General features: G+C 41.8%; 1 protein-coding gene across 1 annotated transcript in view; it reads left to right on the plus strand.

Annotated features, from left to right (window-relative positions):
* Gxylt1 (glucoside xylosyltransferase 1) overlaps positions 1–17,884 on the plus strand; it is a 33,306-nt gene extending 15,422 nt beyond the window's left edge. Inside the window, exons 4-8 of the mRNA XM_059247737.1 lie at positions 1,573–1,698; positions 6,705–6,956; positions 12,214–12,337; positions 12,686–12,858; positions 17,231–17,884. Of these exons, the coding sequence (XP_059103720.1) occupies positions 1,573–1,698; positions 6,705–6,956; positions 12,214–12,337; positions 12,686–12,858; positions 17,231–17,392 (837 nt within the window). The 3' untranslated portion in view covers positions 17,393–17,884. The remainder of the gene's footprint in view (positions 1–1,572; positions 1,699–6,704; positions 6,957–12,213; positions 12,338–12,685; positions 12,859–17,230) is intronic.
* Positions 17,885–20,715: the final 2,831 nt, after the last annotated feature.

The raw sequence follows: 20,715 nt of genomic DNA on the forward strand, positions 1-20,715 counted from the left end.
GCCTTAATCCTAAGAGATATAAAAGGTTTACCTACACTTTAAAATACTTCTAGTCATCTTTGGGTTTTTTTTTTATTCATTCTGTATCATCTTATTCTCGTTATCTAGATTGTTTCTTAAACTATAATTTGCTTTTGTTGGTATTTTGTTGTTCTTTTGAGACAGGGTCTCAACTGTGTAATCCAAGCTGGCCTTGAACTCCTGTTGATCCCCCTGCCCCAGTTTCCTGAGTGCAGGGAGTACATAGGGCTGTAATATCTTTTCAAGTTAAACATTTGGCTCTGATTTTGATGAAAGAATATCAGATATTTGATGGACCAAATTGCAAAATATTCCAGTATCAAATCAGGAATGTCAAAGGTTTCATTTTGAAGTTAGTATTGAAAAGATCTTTGAAGTGGTCTGTAATTTGAAAGAGAAATGAAATTGCTGGTTTTTAAATAATTAACAGGGACGCCAAAGCAGGGTGTTGCAACAAAAGCATTCTCAAATTATGTTGGAAGATGCTTGTGCTTTCCGAAGTACTTGAGCACAGTTGTAACTCAAAGGGAGATTTTCTGTCTGGTGTAAACTATACCCCATCTCCCCCTGGTCATTTCTCTGTGCTCTTTGGGTAATTTGAACCAAAAATTCTAAAGCTGGGCTCGTTGCCCTGTGCTCATCATTCCAGTTAATTAGGAGGGGCTGAGGCAGGAGCCCGGGATTTGAGACTCGCCCTGGAGAGTGGCTGCTCCTTGTTTTAGCTACGGTCGCCTGAGCCTGTCAGGAGGCTATGCTGTTGAGGTAACAATGGTAGATTATATTTAACTGAGTCTGGACCAAGGCAGTGTTTCCAAGTGAGTTCAGGACATTAAAGAGGAATACTCATTGTAGATTTTTTAAAAATGTTATTTTGGGTGTCTAATGGTTTTTAAAATTGGCACTGGATAAGTATGTGTTAGAATAGTTTATTAGGAATACCAGGACACATCTAAACTTTACAAAAGTGGACTAAATTAGTGTCATGTTAGTCTGACCCTTAATATGAACATTTTTTGTATAATATATACTATGGTAATTGAGTGTTTAATTTTTCTGATTTTAATTTATTTAGGATTGAGAAAATTCACATGAGTGAAATGAAGGGCAATCAAACTTGGACTGTTGGGCTTAGCCACAAGCACCTGTGTGGGCGCTCAGCCACTTTTCCGCTTGGAATTCACTGTTTTTTTTTTAGCGGGGAGGGAGGAAATCTGGCTACCGAGCAAGCCCTGGTTGCCCTCTTGTCCCCTCCCAGCACTGTGCTGGGGACCTGAGCTCAGATTCTCACTCTGTGCTCTATGGACTGATCCATCTCAGTGGCCCTGAACAGTGACTTACGGTGAAGTGTAGCATACCATTAAGACTTTCAGATTTGAATGGGAACAGAGGAAGTAATGGAAAAGAACCTTTTAACTGTGTGACATAAAATGTGGTGTAAGTTTTAGCATTTTTGTTTTAGAGCTTTTGTTTTATATGTTACAGAGAAGTTGAAAGTGAAACAAATCTCCATTGGTTTGTGTTTTTAACTTTACTTCCTTTCTGTATTTTTAGCTTGACAGCTGGTCATTTCTACAAAGATTTAACTATACTCTGTACCCTATCACCTTCCCGAGCGACAGCGCCACGGAGTGGAAGAAGCTCTTTAAGCCGTGTGCTTCCCAGAGGCTCTTCTTGCCGGTGAGCGATCCCTCCCAGTGTTTCCTTTTCCTCTTTTAAATTTGAAACTTAATTTTATACAGACGATGTCTTAGAGACACCGTGACCATGGCAACTCTTATAAAAGGAAAACATTTAACAGGGACTGGCTCACAGGTTCAGAGGTTTAGTCCGTAATCGCCATGATGGGAAGCATGGCGGAGTGTAGGCAGACGTGGTGCTGGAGAGGAAGCTGAGAGTTCTACATCTGGATCGATGGCAGCAGGAAGAGAGACACTGGTCCTGGCTTGAGCATTTGAAACTCAAAGCCTACTTCCAGTGACACATTTCTTCCAACAAAGCCACACCTCCTGATAGTGCACTCCCCGGTGACCAAGCATTCAAGTCTATGAGCCTGTGGAAGCATACCTATTCAAACCTCCACAGAAGAGTTTCTGAATAATCACATATAAACCTCATTAAGTAAACAAAGACACATGTCAAATATGGGAAAAAAGTTTCCATAGAACAAGTCAGGGCTATAATAAAGACCTAAAAGGTGAAAAGTTTGGGGCTTCAGATTTAGCTCAGTGGTAGAGCTGATCCTCAACACTGAGAAACAGAGGAGGTTTTCTTGGTAATTTCTGTTGAAACAGCATTTCTTACACATAGTTGCTGTGAGCTGTTTTAACCTGGGAAGGAATGCTGGTCAGGTCTCAGTAGAGAGTGTGACCTGCAGGCTCCAGCTACACGTGCAGTTTGGGAAGTCACTGATGACATCTCTGTCTTAGGCCCAGTTAGCGTCCCTTTCCCTAGTGATACTTGAGTCACACAGCTGTATGGCAGGAGAGCTCACACAGTGGGGCCGTTTGCTTACTAGAACTCTTCTTCAGGAGATCTTGATAAAGTCTAAAGATACCTGAAGTTTGAGTTGATTTCACTTATAATTTAAAATCCACAGTAGTTTTTCCAACTCTTAATGTTTAAAATTCTTGTGGGATATTCAGTTTAAAAATAAATCAGATGCCTATGGTAGTAGCTGGACAGTGATGGCTCATGCCTTTAATCCCAGCACTCAGGAAGAGGCATGTGCATCTTCAAGTTCGAGGCCAGCCTGGTCTACAGAATGAGTTCCAGGACAGCCAGGGCTACACAGAGAACTCCTGTTTCAAAAAGCAGTCAACAAACAACATTTAGCTGCTCCATTTAGATAGATAGATAGATAGATAGATAGATAGATAGATAGATAGATAGAGCAAGCTTATGGTAGTACAGATGTTGAAGTTAACAGTGTAAGTTCTGCCAGGAGTGATGCACACCATTAGTGCATTTGAGGCAGAGGCAGGAGGGAATCTTTGGGATTTCAAGGCCAGCTTGGTCTACATAGATACAGGATAGTCAGAGCTACATAATAGACTATGTTTCTCTCCCTCCCCCCCCAAAAAAAGGTGTAAGTTCCTAGAAAATTTATAGGGAAGAATCTTCAGTTCCGGCTGCTTGTTAAGTGGTCAAAGCAGCTGAATAAATTAGGAATATAGTTTACCATCCCCAAACATATCCATTATACATTTAAGTTGTGATTATTTTTATTTGAGTATTTCTTTAATGTTTTTAGATTTTTATTTATGTATGCACATGTATATGTGTGTGTGTGTACATGTAGGTGCCTTTGGAGGCCAGAAGAAGAAATTGGATTCCCTGGAGCTGGAGTTAAAGGTGGTTGTGAGTTGCCAGATGTGGATGCTGGGAACTGAACTAAGGCCCTCTGGGAGAGCAGGAATCAGTCTTAACCATTGAGCCATCTCTCCAGCCCAGTTGTTTGAGTTTTTGTTTGTTTTGAGATGGTCTCCTGCAACTTAGACTGGTCTCAAACTGGTGGTGATCCTCCTGCCTCAGCCTTTTGTGTGATGCCTGGCTTTATATGAATCTTACATGGAGTTACTGCAGTGTCACAGCTATTTCGTGTGTGAGTCTGGGTAGTTTCTCCCAGTCAGCTTAAGTGTCAAGGTGCATAGGGATATATTGGAAAGATACAGGCTTCCTGTTTCATGAAGCTTACTGTCTGGTGGAAGAGGTAGACATTAGACAGGTGGTTACACAGATACGGTAATGAAAATAGTACCTGATGAAAGAAAAGCACGGTTAGGGATTTCTCTGCTGCTTGTTCTTAATAAGTTTTATTGCTGATGTTTTAACTGAATTTACTGGATCATTTTCATGCTCTTGGGTTAAAGTCCTGCGTGGAATTTAAGCACTAAATTATTTGAAACCTTTACTTGTCCTTATACCTTACTGTTACTTGATCTTTTTAACAAGATTTAAGTAAATTGGTGCTTTTATCCCCTAATGACAAACTTTTGCTGAGATTCTTTTCCTTTGAAGTAGAAGAAAGCACTAATGTGTCCTGTACCCATACCTTCTATTCTCAAGGAACCCCAGGAGAACCTAGACACAGTCACTAATGTGACCTGTATCCATACCTTCTATGCCCAAGGAACCCCAGGAAGACCTAGACGCAGTCACTAATGTGACCTGTATCCATACCTTCTATGCCCAAGGAACCCCAGGAAGACCTAGACGCAGTCACTAATGTGACCTGTATCCATACCTTCTATGCCCAAGGAACCCCAGGAGAACCTAGACACAGTCACTAATGTGCTCTGTACCTTCTATGCCCAAGGAACCCCAGGAGAACCTAGACACAGTCACTATGAGATTGTGTATGTTGGTGTTGAGCTTGAAGCTGTTTGATTTTATTCGTGTTTCTCTCTCTCTCTCTCTCTCTCTCTCTCTCTCTCTCTCCCCCTCTCCACACACACACACACACACACACACACACACACACACACGTATATATTTTCTTTCTTTTTTTTTTTTTTTTTTTTTTTTTTTACGGTGCTGGGGAACAACCCACGTCTTACACATGTGAGGCAAGTAACCTACCGCTGACCTGTACTTGAAGCCTTTTTACTTACTATAATAGCGTCCCCCCAGATTACTCAAGCTGGCCTTGAATTCAGTATCCTCTTACATCAGTTTCTTGACTAGTTGGGGTTATAGGTCCCATAGCACCAGGCCCAGTTTTGAAGTTCTAAGGAGTGTCTTTGTAGTCTTCTTCGAATGTTCATCTGTACAGATGGTGTATTCTGGCACACTCAGTTCTGTGCTCCAGCATTTCTTGGGAGGCTGAGGCGCGAAGAGCCTAGGGATCTCCAGTCCAGCCTGGGCTATATATTGAATTCCAGGGTGTTAGTCTGTGTTCTCTAGAAGAATGGAACTGATAGAATAAATCTGTGTATATTAAAAGGGAATTTATTAGAGTGGCTTATGCTTGTCACCTGGCAAGTCCAACAGTGGCCGTCTCCTGACAGAAATGCCAAGAATCTAGTAGTTGTTCAGCCGAGAAGGCTGGATGTCTCAGCTGGTCTTTAGTCTGCATTGGAATTCCAAAGAAGTAGGTTTTAATGCCTGTAAAGTAATGCCTCAGCAGCAGGACAGATGAACTTGCCAACAAGAGTGATCGCAGGCAAACAAAACACAAAAGCTTCCTTCCGTGTCCTTTTATGTAGGCTACCACCAGAAGTTGTGACTCAGGTTTAGGGTTAGTCTTCCACCCTCAAGTGATCCAATCAAAAACTATCCCTCTCGGGTGTGCCTAGCTGCTGTGGTTTTAGTTGATTCCAGATGCAGTCAGATTGACAACCGAGATGAACCATCACACAGGGCCAACTAGGACTCTATAACAAGATTCAAAAACAAAACAAAACCCACCAAAACCATCAACACCCCTAAGAACAATTTTCACCCTTCTCCGACAGTGGGGAGACACAGCCTTGATTATCTCCCTTAACTGTGGTGTCTGAGGAAGGGGACTTCCCCAGTAAGGCTCAGCCATCACTATTAGGTATTCTCCCTATTCGCTACTAAGTTAGCCTGTGGCAGCCTGAGAGAGGAGTGGGGATTTCAGCTTGCCTGCTCAGTGAGGCAGTGGCTCAACTCTGTTGCAGGAAACAGATTTGCAGAGTAGCAGGAGGAGGATCAAATCTTGTTCTCATTGTGTCTTAACTAAAATGTTTCAGGCACATCAGCCTGATATGAATAGGGGTTAGCCATGAATACAGCCATTACGGAGTTGAAGACTTACTTATTCCGGGCCTGCTGCCCACAGAGGCTAGCTGTGAATACAGCCATTATGGAGTTGTAAACTTGCATAGCACATTATGAGACTATTTCTTTCACTTTTGATAACTTGATCACATGGTCCTCCAGTGTGTGAACTTGGTGGATGATGTCATGTTGCACATGCCAAAAGGTTGGACACTCCTGCTAGGTTAACCTAACCATTGAGTTTTATGGATATACCAGGATAGGCAACAAATTTAAATTTGCAAGAGTCATATTTTAAAAGTTTGTAAGGAAAAACGAAAACTTATCTTTTTTTTGAAAGATAAGATTTGAAAAATCTTCATGGAGGGCTTTACAATTTTATAAAGTCAAGATTTACAATTTCACAAGTACAACAGAGTCAATCTCAGTTTTGAAATAAAAGTCTGCTTTTCTCCGCCTTCTTCCTGAGTGTGTGGTTTTGATATGTTGATGGTGTGTCTAGAAACAGGAGCATAGACTGGGGCAGATGTCTTGGGCCCAGTTTGTCTTTGCACTTGGTAGTGGTCCTGGAGTGACGCAGTGCCAGTGTTCAGTGGAGGGGGCAGGTCTGGGAGACCTTCAGTTACGTTGCATGAATCCACCTTAACTTAGTGTATTCCGTGTCTGGAAAAATGGTTTTCTCCTGAACTTTCATATTCTTTTTATTCTCACTGTAAGTGTTGAAGTTTTTTTTTTTTTTTTTAAATTAGGGTTTGTTTTTCTAGCTTTTCTTTAAAAAGGTGAAAAATTAGCAAAGTGTATATGTATTTGTCAAAAATGACAAATTTCAGAAAAATTACCTTAAAACATTGTAAATTGGCTTGTTAGGTGTAATTTCTGTTACTATGCTTTTATTAAATAGATATATTTATAACTAATTATTTAAATATCTCTCCTCATAGTTAATCCTGAAAGAAGTTGATTCACTGTTGTATGTTGACACTGATATCCTTTTTTTACGACCTGTCGATGATATTTGGTCATTACTAAAGAAATTTAATTCCACACAAATTGCTGCGATGGCACCAGAGCACGAGGAGCCTCGAATTGGATGGTATAATCGCTTTGCTCGGCATCCATACTATGGGAAGACGGGGGTGAACTCTGGAGTGATGCTGATGAACTTGACTCGGATGAGGAGGAAGTACTTTAAGGTAACAGATGATGACGGCGGTCGATTGCAGTTCCCCTTTCTTCTGAAGTCATTTAAGACCTAAACTACACTGGGGGCCTGGAGAGAGGCCCGGTGATTAGGAACTCTTACACTAGACAGTGAGGAGCTTTTAGGATCCATATCAGGCAGCTCACTACTGCCTGCAATTCCAGCTCCAGGGGATCTGAGGCCCTCTTCTGTGTTTGCGGGTGTATGCATATCACACTATATTCTATTATATCCATGAGGTAAACTTTTTCTTTTTAGCTTTCCATTTTCTGAGTCTTTACATAGATCTTAATTTTTTATTTTTTATTTTTTCAAATTTTTCGAGACAGAGTTTCTCTGTGTAATAATCCTAGCTGTCCTGGAACTTGCTCTACAGACCAGGCTGGCCTCGAACTCACAGAGATCCATCTGCCTCTGCCTCCCAAGTGCTGGGATTAAAGGCATGTGACACCACTACCTGGCCAATCTTGATTTTTTAATTCAGTTTGTCTCCCAGAACTGAGTGCAACTAGTGCTCTGTTGATGTATTAGTCAGGGTTCTCTAGAGGAACAGAACTGATAGAACAGAACAACAAAAAAAAAAACCAAAAAACAAACAAACAAAAAAAACCTCATGTATTTTCGTTTATACACACACACACACACACACACACACACACACACACACACACACACATACATACATATAAATGTATGTATGGGATTTATTGGAATGGCTTACAGGATGTGGTCCTGCTAGTCACAGTGGCTGTCTACCACAGAAGGCTAGATGTGTCAGCTGGTCTTCATTGTGCCTTGGGATCCTGAAGAAGTAGGCTCTAATGCCAGGGAAGAGTGAAGGCAAGCAGGCAAAGTGCAAGAGCTTCCTTCTTCCGTGTCCTTTGTATAGGCTGCCTGCAGAAAGTGTGAACCAGATAAAAGGGGGATCTTCCCATCTCAGTAGGTCCAGTTAAAAGGTGGGTCTTCCCACTTCAGATGATTTAATTAAGAAAAGTCCCTCACAGGTGTGCCCAGTGTATCCAGGTGTAGTTAAGTGTGGCCATCACAGTTGGTATCTAGATGCTCATGTTGAACAATGACCGTTTTGTTTAGTTTGCATATTGAATATTTACTTTCATGGACCATAAGCTTTCCTATGTGGAACCAGCGTAACAACACGATTACTCTTCCTCCTGTTAGACTGTGCTTGGTGATGTCATGCCAGAAGATGGTGCTGTAAGATTATCTGCTAAGAGTTATGGGACTTCTCACCGGCTGCCTTTGAGCCTTGTAGAATTATGAGTTTAGTATTGCAAAAACACTGTGGAAATAATTTTGATTTTTAAAATTGGGCTATATAGCTCAAGTTCATTACTGCTCTTAGTTTATCTTTTTTTTACTTAACGTTCACTCTCGACCACTCAAGTAGATCCTGTCTCATCCTTGCCCTTCTTTTTTCTGGTATGTCTGAAGCCAGATAGAGATGTGGATATGAGGGTTTAAATAATATCTAAACTTTGAATTTTTTTCCTTTTTATAAAGATTTATTTATATTTTTGTTTATGTTTGTTCCTGACTATATGTACACCATGTTTGTATAGGCCAGAAGGCTCTCAGATCCCCTTGAGCTAGAGTTATAGGTAGTTGTTAGCTACTGGGAATTGAACTCCAACCCTCTGCAAGAGCAGCATGTGCTCTTGTCTACCGAGCCATCCCTCCAGCCTGATGGAATGTTTTTGTTGTGTGCATTAATGGCTTTACAAAGAAAGGGATGAGTGGATTGAGCATATATAACTGAGTGGGTGGAACTGACTGCATTCACTGTCCAAGTGTTCACAGTTACGCTGATGGGCACAATCCCATTGTTCTTCAGTATTGTTGTACAGGAGCTTGCTTAGCTCCTAATAAATAAATCACTCATGGAGGCTTATTCTTACTTATGAATGCCCGGCCTTAGCTTTGCTTGTTTCTTGCTAGCTTTCCTTAACTTAAGTTATCCCATCTACCTTTTGCCTCTGGACTTTACCCATTCTCTTATTCTGTAAATCTTACTCTTACTCCATGGCTTGCTGTGTAGCTGGGTGGCTGGCCCCTGGAGTCCTTCTCCTTCTCTGGCTACTTCTTTTTTTCTCTCTCAGATTTCTCCCTCTGTATATTCTCTCTGCCTGCCAGCCCTGTGTATCCTTTCTCCTGCTTTGCTATTGGCCGTTCATTTCTTTATTAGACCATCAGATGTTTTAGACAGGCACAGTAACACAGCTTCACAGAGTTAAACAAATGCAACATAAACAAAAGTAACACACCTTAAAATAATATTCTACAACAGATGGTCCTATTTTAAAATATATTTCCTCATGTATATTTTTTTACAGAGTTTTTCCATCTATCTGTAGCAGATGTTGCCTTGGTTTCCCCTGTTCCATAACTTTGGCACAGATCATAAATTTCAGATCTTTATCATTTGACTTGCAGTCACTTTCCGGATTGTCCCATACAGATCCATGAATGTTGCATCATGGTTATTATTACATTAAAACCAGAAGAGTACCTGTTTATAATAAAGGCCATATTTAAATTGTTTATTTGTGTGGCTGACACCCTGTTCATGCCATTATGATTGTGCAGTTCCAATCTGCTACATTATAGTAGCATTTAAAAAATTAAAACAATAAAAATTCTTTGTTCTATGTGCCTCTCACTGCTTGGTAAGCAGTGATAGTGTGTTGGTTAAGCTGTTGATATACTTAGATTTTTGTGTCCTGATCATATTTGCAATGTTGAATCTTTTGTTGGTTTTTTTTTTTTGCTTGTGTATGCATGTGTGGTATATATACATGTTAAATGTTTGCATGTGTGCATGCACAAGCATGCAAAGGCCTAAAGTTGATGTTTAGTGTCTTCCTGAGAGCTCACCAATCATGACTAGGCTTCCTTGCTCCCGAGATCCTCTGTGCCTTCAAGTGCTGGGGTGACGGGTAGCTGCCACACTTGCCTGGCTTTTATCTGCCTCCTGGGGATGTCAAGTCTGGTCTGTCTTCTTGTGTAACAAGCATGGTACCCACTAAGCCATCTACCCAGTTCTTTCTCTTTTTGGTTGTGAGCCTGGTCTTGAATGGCTGAGCCATCTTTCCAACCTTTTTCTTTTTTGAGACAGGGTCTCTGTATGGCCTTATGTGGCTTAGGGGTAACTTCAGATTTCCAGTAATCCTCCTGCCTCAGCTTCCCAAATGCTAGGATTACTAGTATGTGCTATCACATTCAGGTCTTTCCTTTTTTAGAAAATGATGAGCGTGTTACTTAACATCTCTTATTTATTAGAAAAACAAAAAATACTATAAATTCAGATCTGAGTTCTTTTCTTGTATGTATTCTGTACCATGCCATGTGTTACATTGTGGAAGGTGTTTTGATCTGTTTTTTTCTACCTGATGAGTGCGGGGTTTATCTTTTGTTGTTCTGGGAACTCTTCCTTGGGGAGATAAATGTCCGCCTGTCTTAAAGTGATCCTGATGACAAACCGCTGCACAGTAATGTCACCAAAATCGAACTCGGTGAACCAGAATTCGTTTGGCTTTCTTACAGAGCATAGTTGTAGAGCTTGTTTGTTTTTCCCAGAGTGAGTGACTCCAAACAGTTGTACCACCAGAAAGTGTCACCCAGCACAGATGACAGTTTCCACATAGCTACACACATGGGGTCCCCCTTCAGGAAACCTTCTCCCTCCCGTATGCGCTAAGACCTCCCAAGACCACAAGGTTGGGTGCAGAATTGCATGTAGATGGCTCAGAGCTGAGGGAGTGAGCAGAGGAAATCTCAGCTAAGGGCTGATGACTGCCCTGTCTTCTGGTCTGTGATGGACGTTGACAAGGCTGATTGTGACAGTCTATGGCAAGTGATCACAGCTGCTCTAAAGATGAAGGGTTACAACAACAGCAGGCGTCCTGTTCCGTCACTCCACCTTTTTCCCTAAGTCAGGATCTCACTGATCATTGGCTCGGGTGATCTTCCTGTGCAGCGCTGTGGCCATGGCTTTTTTACATTGATACTGAGGATCTGAACTAAGGCTCTCATTCTTGAGCAGCAAGTGCTCTTACATGCTGAGACAGCTCCCCAGCTCCTTGAAAATCTTAATATAATTTGTAGTCATTTCTGTTTCCTGTTGTGAATATCTGCTTTACATATATATATATATATTTCTATATTAGTTATATGTACACACATTTACATATTAATTATATACGTGCACACATATATGTGTATTCATGCACATGTACACACATACACATGTACGTTTTATGATGAAGACTGTGTCCTTAAAATGGACTCAGGTTTAGTATCTATGTCTTTGTGGTAGAGTGGTAAGAAGTGTCAGTAGACAGTAGAGTGTCTGGCACCTTTTTTTTTTTTTAAACCAGGACCACTGTTTCTTTTACAATTAGAAGTTTAAAGAAATTATTGGAAATTAATAAATAAAACACAAGTAAAATTTTAACACTAGAAAACTGTTCTTCCCCAGCATTTAGGAGGCACAGAGAAGCAAGAGGTTTTAGGCCATGAGTTTGAGGCCAGCCTGGATTACGTAAGATTGTGTATTGAAAAAAGAACAATAAGCTTGTCAAAAATAGATTGGAGTGGGTGGGAATTAAAGAGCAAAGAATGAAAACTAAATGAATTTTGTGTCCTTATGGTCCAGTAGTTCCCCCACCATCTGAGGGGAATGTGTTACAAGACCCTCGGTGACTGCCTCAATGAAAGACTGGGCTGCTGTGTCATTTTCTCCGGGGAGGTGTGAACAGATGTCCCCTTACCCCAGATAGGGCCCCAGTGATGTCTTCAGCAACCTTGCCTTGCCAAACTGTGAACTTTCAAAGATGGGTGTGATGGTGCAGTCTGTAATCTTCGCATTCCAGAGGCAGAGGCAGGAAGATCATGAGCTCTGGACTACATAGCAAAACCTTGTCCGTCCCCCCCCCCCCCCCCGCAACAAAACAAAACGCACTTCTCCTCGTCGTTAAGTGAAGCCGTGGGTGAGCTGTCCTCCTCCGTGCCTTTCTTTGTCTCAGTTTGATCGCTGCTGTTTCCTCCCGCACTGCCTGCCCTTCTCATGCTGGTAGCTCTCCTCACGTGTAGGGTATAAATGACCCACGGTTCTGCAGCAGAGGGGTTCTCCTTTCTCTTTGTGGCTTTGTGATGTTGCTAAGGGAAGAATGGGGACTGTCATGCTGCTGCTTAACCCTGAGTGCTAAGATTCTTCAATGCTTTATTGACAGAATGACATGACAACCGCCCGGCTGCAGTGGGGTGACATACTCATGCCATTGCTTAAAAAATACAAACTGAACATCACATGGGGTGACCAGGACCTGTTAAATATCATGTTCTTCCATAATCCAGGTAACCATCTAAATTCCTTTTATTATTTGCATTTGTAAAAACAATCACATTAAAAATCAGAAAGCAAGAACCATGGGGCTGGGCCTAGCTCACTGGGGGAGTGCTTGCTTAGCGTATACAGTGCCCTCAGTTCAGTTCTTGGTACCATGGGAAACACATTCTTTGATTTTTGCTTATATTAATGGTTGTCGGTATTTTCATTTGAGGCAGAATAAGACTTGAATAGTGATTTGGCTGGGAGAAATCTAAGTACCAAGTATAATTTTTAGCCGAAATGTTTGCAAGTGTTAATTCTGTAAGTTCTGTTGTGCTTTATCACCTTCCTGTTGTCGGCCCTCTTCGTTGTAGAAAGCCTTTTTGTCTTCCCGTGTCAGTGGAACTACCGACCAGATCACTGCATATATGGGAGCAACTGCCGAGAAGCAGAGGAGGAAGGGGTCTTCATTCTTCATGGAAACAGAGGTGTTTACCATGACGACAAGCAGCCAGCGTTCAGAGCTGTGTATGAAGCACTGAGAAATGTAAGCTGGGCTTCCCCGAAGTTGTCACTGAGATTTACAGCATTGTGAAGATTGCAAGTGTTGTGTAAAGGATTTCCCTATCCGTTGTGGAGTCCTGAGCTCCCAAAAGTTGGCTTTGTGGTTTGTCCTGGTTCTCTCTCTGTACATTTATGAATGTGAATTGTATATAATATCCTCTTGACCCTTAAAAGCTGCAGTGCTTTTTAGTAAGGATGTTTCTTTATTAACCATTATACAGATATTAACTCAGGTCTGTCTGTCCGCCATGTGTTCTAATCTTATCAGAGCTCCTCACTAGCTCAGCCTCCTCCACAGCTGTGATGCTGTGTCCACAGTTCCCATTATCTGACCACAGCTGTGATGCTGTGTCCACAGTTCCCATTATCTGACCACAGCTGTGATGCTGTGTCCACAGTTCCCATTATCTGACCACAGTTGTGATGCTGTGTCCACAGTTCACATTATCTGACCACAGCTGTGATGCTGTGTCCACAGTTCACATCTGGAATCCAGCATTGTACCACTTACTGGTTTAAGTGTAATCACTATGGACATTGGAGGGTTCTTACCCCTCCTCTTCTTTCTATTTCCTCCAAGTTGTATTGATGCTACAGGTGTTTCTGATTTGGCCATTGGGAGCCTCTTTGGCTACTTCTTGTACACTTTTGACATGTTCTCATTTTTTTAAGACTACCTTTTTGTTTCCTGCTTTAACAGAATAGTCGAGGTTTATTTAATCCTTTGCTTGGGTAGCTCTGCAGGTAGCCGTCTGTCAGAGGTGCTTTGTTCTCTTTAATGGATGTTCTCTGGATGTTAGGTACATTTACTGCTTTGCTTCTCTTCTGTATTAGTCAGGGTTCTCCAGAAGAAGAGAACAGAGGAGGGTGGGGGAGGGAAAGAGGTGGGGAAGGAGGTATATAGGACACAAATGAATTTCTATCTTGGCTGTCCTTGGAAGGTGCCACCACTTGTGGCCTGTTTGCTGGGTTTTCATTATTTACTAGTGACTTTGAATTTTGGGTTTGTATAACTTCATTGATAGCAGGAGAAATATTAACACTGAACTATAATCACTGTGACAAAGTGCGCTTGGACTGAAAAGGGCCAGCACTCTTCTCTTGTAAGGTTATTTGAAGTGGGTCCTGAAAAATGAGGGGCAGTTTGCCAGACGAGTGGGCAAGCCTGGGCTGTGCCTTTATGTCTGGAGAGGCTGGGCATTGACTGGTGGGTGATAGGAGGCAGAGGTGGAGTGAAGGTGGATGTGTGCCGTGTTGATGGGAGTTGAAACATGTTCAGCATACCAGTGTTCCTCAAATGCAGTTGTAGACACGTGCTCCTGGCACCATATGCTGTACTTTCCATGTGTTCTTTGTGAATTTTCTCAAGTTTGTTCAATAAACTCATTTAGTAAGTAATCTGGTTTATGAAAATATGATTATATGCATGGAAGAACTGTACATTTTAGTGTTAACTTTCACGTTAATGTAGCAGGTCTTTTGTGCTTTCAGAAATCAGTATCATTTTAATAATGCCTTACTATAGATTATCAGAAACAGATAAAAATGAAGAAAGGTACTTTAGGGGTTCTAGAACTTTGAGTACTTATAAAAATTCAATTTTGTTTTCCTTTAGCATTAAAAAAAAACTGTTATTAGAGAATTAAATCTCCCGAGTTTTAGTTGATATTTTTTCTTTTGCCTTATATACCATTTAAAATTTCAATAATAGCTTAAAATTGATTAATTACATGTAATTTTAGAAATAGGGTTTTTTATTTCAAATGATTTCAAATACTGAATTAATGAGTATTATGTTTGTGTCAGGTCTTTACTAACTACAGCTTATATTTGTCCATTTTTTGGCTTAATGAAGTTAATCAGTCTTTTCTAGTGTTCTTGCATTGTGTTCTGTCTTTCTTATTTATCGTTCAGCAAGGGTGCAGCTTTATAAAATCATGAGGGTGTTTACATCAGTTTCAGAGAGAAGCCTAACCAGGGACTGCCTCGAACAGCAGACTAAGGCTATGAGCCCTCTGAGCCGTGGGCACAACTGTGCCTGCCGCAGTCAGCCCTGACACTTGTGCCCATCTGTGAACTAGTGCTGCCCAACAATAGAACTAGTGTGTACGGTTAAAAGCTGGATGAGAACGGGAACAGAGTGTTCTGACGCTCTGAAAGGCGTTCTCTGAGTCGTCCTTTGCTTGGCTTCCATGCTGCCTGTGCTCCACCTCTGCTCACTTACCTCATGCTAGCACAGCTGTTTACAGAGACACCTTGAACCCTCCACAGTACCTTGTACTCAGGATCTGTTGCATTTCGAACAGTACTTTTCTGTACTTTTAGGGTATACTGTATTCTTTGAAAATGCCTCAAATGCCTAATTGTGATTGTCATAGGGTCACAATTTATTTACCTCTTAGTAGCAGACAGTCTTACATACAGCAAGACCTTTCTAAACATTGGTGTGTGGGTACTGTCTGGAAAGGGCCTCTCAGAGATGACACTTGACCTGAGGCCTAGGAAAGGTAAAGACCAGTCAGACACAGCAGTGTAGAGCAAGGCCTGCAGTCAGATAAGGACATGAGAGGCCTCCAAGAAAGAGATGCCCGCATGCAGGCTGTGGGATACAGCTGCGCACCCTGCAGACTGGCATGCAGTGTGGTGACTTTGGCTTTTTTGTTGAGACAGTGTTTCTCTGTGTAGCTTTGGCTGTCCTAGAACTCCGTAGATCAGGTTGGCCTTAAACTCACAGAGATCTGCCTGCCTGTCTCCTGAGTGCTGGGATTACAGGTGTGCACCACCACACCTGGGAGGCAATTTGAGAGGCAGCACATTATCTCAATCTAGTAACATAGCAATAGTAGCTTTCCTTCTACACCTGTGACCTCTCCTGCTGTAGGCTTCTGAGAGGTTTTATTTTCCAGTACTAGATGTTACTCCTTCCCTGTGGTGGAACCTTAGATCCTCTTAGAGAGCAGTTGGTTACCCCATAATAGTCATGCCGCTATTGCCCCGGTGGGCGCATCTTGCCTAGCAGGTCAGTAATCAGTAGTATTTCTCCCTGTCAGTCTGCACAGCACCTTCCAGCCCCGCTGAAGCTCAGCCAGCAGGGAGGGAGCTTCCAGTTCAGTCCCAGCTTGATTTGGGGCTTTCTTCTTCCCTTGGTGAAATCACCCCTCGGGGATAATCTTGGTTCATTTTTTCCTCAGATTTTAAGTTAACTTTCTTTATGATTTTGGTTTTCATTGACTTTAGACTTCAATGTAAAATGTTCTATTTTCAAGACCCATCCATCTTTTAAATAGAAAACAGTTGAAAACACTAAATAAAGATACACATATTAAGTTATTTCTACTTACTTCTACAGTGTGTTAAAGTGTATCACTTGGAGATTTCTATGTTGTGCATTATAGATGGGAGCTGGTCAAAAATACACTTTGAAATTATTAGGACTATCAGTATTTAACTTCTGTGTTTCCTGGTTTATTTACTTGAGAGACATTCATGTGCAATTAGAACCCCTGTGAAAAGTATGTGGTATTTAGCAGTTCTCATGTGTGTTTATCCTTGGGTCCCCTTGTGCAGTTTGTTAACAAACTTTGCATTATAGTAAGAAATGCCTGAGATTTGTCAGTTTATGTGTAGGGAGATTGGATTTTTGCTCACAGTTTCAGAAATTTCAGTTCCTAGTCATCTGGTCCCATTACCTGTGGTAAAACATTCCATCATGGTGGGAGCGGAGCTGAGGAAGCATGAAATGGAACTGGGGTGGTTGCAGTCCTGTGTCCCCTTCTAAGGAATGTCCCCAGTGATTTCGCTTCCTTCCATTAGACCCCACCTCCTAAAGATACCACCACTTCCCAATATCACCACGGTCTAGGGACTAGTCCAACATGTGGATCTTCTGAAGACACACAGCCAAACTATAAGTGCTGAGTTTCTTTGGAAAGTGAAACATTGTGCTCTTCCTGCTCTGTGACTGTCCTGTTCATGTCTAGGCCAGCTTCGGCACTGTTACTGAGCGCTGGCTTTTCAGGAATGGGGGTGGAGTGCATGGAAAGCCTGCCCCCTTTTCTTTAAATGAGTGTAGCTTTTATTAGTTCCTCCCAGATCCCTTGAACAAGGGTTAGCCGTTTTACACCTGTTTCTCTGCCTCTCTTCTGCTCTTGAGTGGCTCTTCCCATCGCCCCTTTTAAAGTTTTCCTTGTCGTCACAGATTTGCCGTCACTGACTCCTCCGTTCTCTAGTACTCACTGAAAATATCTGTTGAGTGTGTACTCCATGTGAAAAAGTAGATGGAAGTTGTTAATATTTAACTGATTGAAGCATTTCCTTGGAAAATAGTTAAACTTTTGTATGTATTGTTTTTCTAGTGTTCATTTGAAGATGATGCCGTCCGTTCCTTATTAAAACCTTTAGAACTGGAATTACAGAAGACAGTTCACACGTACTGTGGAAAAACGTACAAAGTATTTATCAAGCAGTTGACGAAAAGCATAAGAAACCGTTACGACACACCGCCAAAGGAAAGGTGATCTGCAGGAGAGCAGCAGAGGAGACATGAAGGAATCGGACTGGAGAAGGAGTTCGGAAGGCGTTTCTGTCTCCAGAATAATTAATCGTCTTCTGAAGAAGTTAAAAGAGTGTTATATTCACTCCATGAAGAATAAGTTAAGCTCTTGTCTCCAGTAGGAAGACAAGTTTGGTCTGATATTTTGTAACATTACTTGGTGTCATTCCAGTGTTAATGAAAACATTTAACAGTGTGGCCAGTGGAGCTGTGTTGGCTCTTGAATCAAGTAAGTAAGAACAGTGGGGGATGGATGGAGAAAATGTACCTCGAACACAGTGGAGACACTCAAGCTGTGAGTATAGCAATAATTTTATGTCAGCACTAACCTCACTTTAAAGTGTGAGAAAAAAGTTTACAGGAGCAGAGAAGTTCTGTTTCTTAAGAAATGTGATATAACCAATGTAACCATTGACAATCTATGTACCCGCATACATTTCATCTCTCTGCTACAATATTTTGTGACAATCATGTTTAAAATTATTTGTAGATTTTTAAGTAAGCTGCACATTTAAAAATTAGCTGTATGAGAAGGAGGGAGAAATAGTGAAAACTTGGGGAGGTGTTTGTATGTGGTGTGTGTGTATGTGTGTGTGTATGTGTGTGTATGTGTTGAGAAAAAAATTAAGTGTTTTCATTTTGTATTTTTTAAACTGTCTTGCCAAACCTAAGCTCTAAGATATTTGGGGACATTTTAAAAATCACTTTAAGTGAAAAATTTCAGCTTTACTGGGCATTCTGGAAGCAAACTATATTATGTTGATAATAAAGTGAGGACCTTAACCGCAACACTAACAGGATGGTGGAAAATGCAACGGACCAAATGTATAAGCCTGTGAGATTAAAGAGTGGTCCATTTAGACTTTCCTTCTACCTCAAAGTGCATTCCAGGATCCTTTTGAAGAGACAAATGCAGAGCCTTACTTTAGATTTTATGGCTGTGGATTTTTATATCTAGCTGTAGAAAAGTGGTTTCACTTTGGGTAATGTGCATATTTCCTGTTTTGAACAGCATTGAAGACAGTTGCTTTTTGAAAATCTGGAAGATGAGAAACATTACTCCTTGTCCTTCTTGTCTTGACATCTAATGTAGCTGTGGGTTCAGAGTGGGTAGCGTGTACTGTGCTGGGGCACATGCCTCATTCTACCCATTGCTCCTAGGTTATCGTCTTTTTCTCTTGGGTTTTTAATACTTACATGGAGAAAGGGAAATTATGAAGGAACTGTATCATTTGTGAAGATCCTGCATCCTCTGCAGTGGACCATTCAAAAGAAGTGGTCATTACAGTTGTCCCAACTTCTGCAGTTCGGCCAGGGACAGACTGAGAGAAGGTTACAAACAACCAAAGTGTTTGTCCTTTTGTGCCCAGAAGAGGGATTGTTAGGCAGCTCAGTGCTCTAGAGCGGTCGGTCGGCTGGGAGGGCAGCGGCCGGGACTCCTCGGCAGAGAGTCACGGTCAAGTAAGAGCCTGGGAACTGCGTAAACCTTTAACTGTTAGGTAGGAAAATGAGAACCTCTCCTCTGCAGTTTGGCTGATCATTTGAGGGAGCTTGCTAAAAACAAATAGTATGTATACTGTAACTAGGAGTCTTCAAGAATTTTTTAATTCAAAGAGACTAATTTTTAAATGAAGATAAAGAGATAAATTTTTTAAATGAAGATATTAAGTATTATGTGAAAGTGGACTAGGGCTACAGCTCCATATAGTAAGAGTGCTTCCCTAGTGAGCGTAAGGCCCAGCACTACCAAAGTCATAAAAAATGACAGGAAATTGAGAGTCTCACACAGTGGTACTCACGGTTCCAATCTGTTACCTATCAGCGTCTTGCCACGTTTACTTCATTCACTTCCTTTTCTTATGTTAAAGTCTCAGGCATCATTTTAGGTCCCTGCAGTGAATGTTTCAGTAATTACAGTAACTACATCATACCCAGCAAAAGTGGCAGCTGGCCTTTGGTCTCATCCATAGCCAATCCTTAAACAAATTTCCCAGCATGTCTTAGATGTGCATGTGACATGGTGGTTCTGTTTTTAATGAGTTCCTCAGAAGGTTTGGTATCAGATAGTTTGGGAACTACTGGAAATTATTTGCCATCTTTAAGGTTGAAGCTGAGGTCACAGTTATTGGTACAATTGCTAAATTAAAAGTGCCAGTTTTGGATAGAGGAAGCACTTGGGATTATTGACAAGATAGGAATTGATATGAGTAAGTTTTTTAAGATTTTATTTTTTCAGTACCTGGAGATACTCAACCCCATGGGCTTCAGTGTGATTGGTTGAGGTGGTATAGAGGAAGGATGCTAAAATGCACGGAAACTTCATTTGTATAAAAAGATTTTGGAAAACCTCTAGAAAGCATATTTTAAGAAGATGCAGTTTTCCCATGTGCAGAGAGCTCGGAGCTGTGTCGTTGCTTGTCTTGGACACTCCTTACTTCCTTGTCTCCAGTGCAGTGACAAGAAGATTGGCAGCTGGGCCTGGATTCCCTTCTTGGGCTCAGGGGCGTGTAGTACCTGAGAAGGGAGGCTTGGGAGGGCGACTGGAGGGGCTGGGGTAGCTCTGCAGCTCCACCAGTGTGTTGATGGAGGCTGGTTTGCTGAGGGCCAGCTCCTGAGGCTGAAGCCTTTTGACTTATCCTCCAGTGTAGACTTGCTGATGGTATGTGGAAGGACCGTATTTTACGGAAGAGAAAGTGGAGAAGAGAAGGATGATGCAAATGAATAGTTAAGAAGAAAGGAAAGAAAGAAAGAAAGAGGGGTAAAGAATGACGAAAGGCTGAGTAAGAAGAAAGATGGAGTGACAGTGGGGAAATGGAGAAGGAGAAATGGAGGCAACGGTGTGCAAACACGGGGTGCCCCTGCCGAGCCTGGCAAGTGCTTGCCCTGTACCGACAGAGCCGGGACTGGTGCCTGGATTCTTCGGGTGGGGACAGCAGAGCCAACCTTGTTTGGTTTGTTGATACCAGACATGTTTCTTGGTACTTTGTTCAATGGTCTTTTAGGAGTAGGTGTCCAACATCCTTTGTTCTCTCGCTGGGACCTGTGGAAACACACAGACTTTCTGTTCAGTGTCCTTCATCATCTCCAAGGGAAGGCTGTGTGAAGGGAACTGCTTCGTTGTGTCAACATCTGGTGTAGCAGTTTTCCCTGGCACTGTTAGTGGGAGGCCAGTAGGGGACTCACCACCCTGCCTTGGGTGTTGGCTGGCAGAGTGGGCAATCTAGTTAATTCTCAGTGGGGGTACTCTCAGTTGAACTATTGTGAGTGGATTCAAGAGGACGGGAGATG

Source organism: Peromyscus eremicus, chromosome 20 (assembly GCF_949786415.1).
Source record: "Peromyscus eremicus chromosome 20, PerEre_H2_v1, whole genome shotgun sequence".
Taxonomy (NCBI): Eukaryota; Metazoa; Chordata; class Mammalia; order Rodentia; family Cricetidae; genus Peromyscus; species Peromyscus eremicus.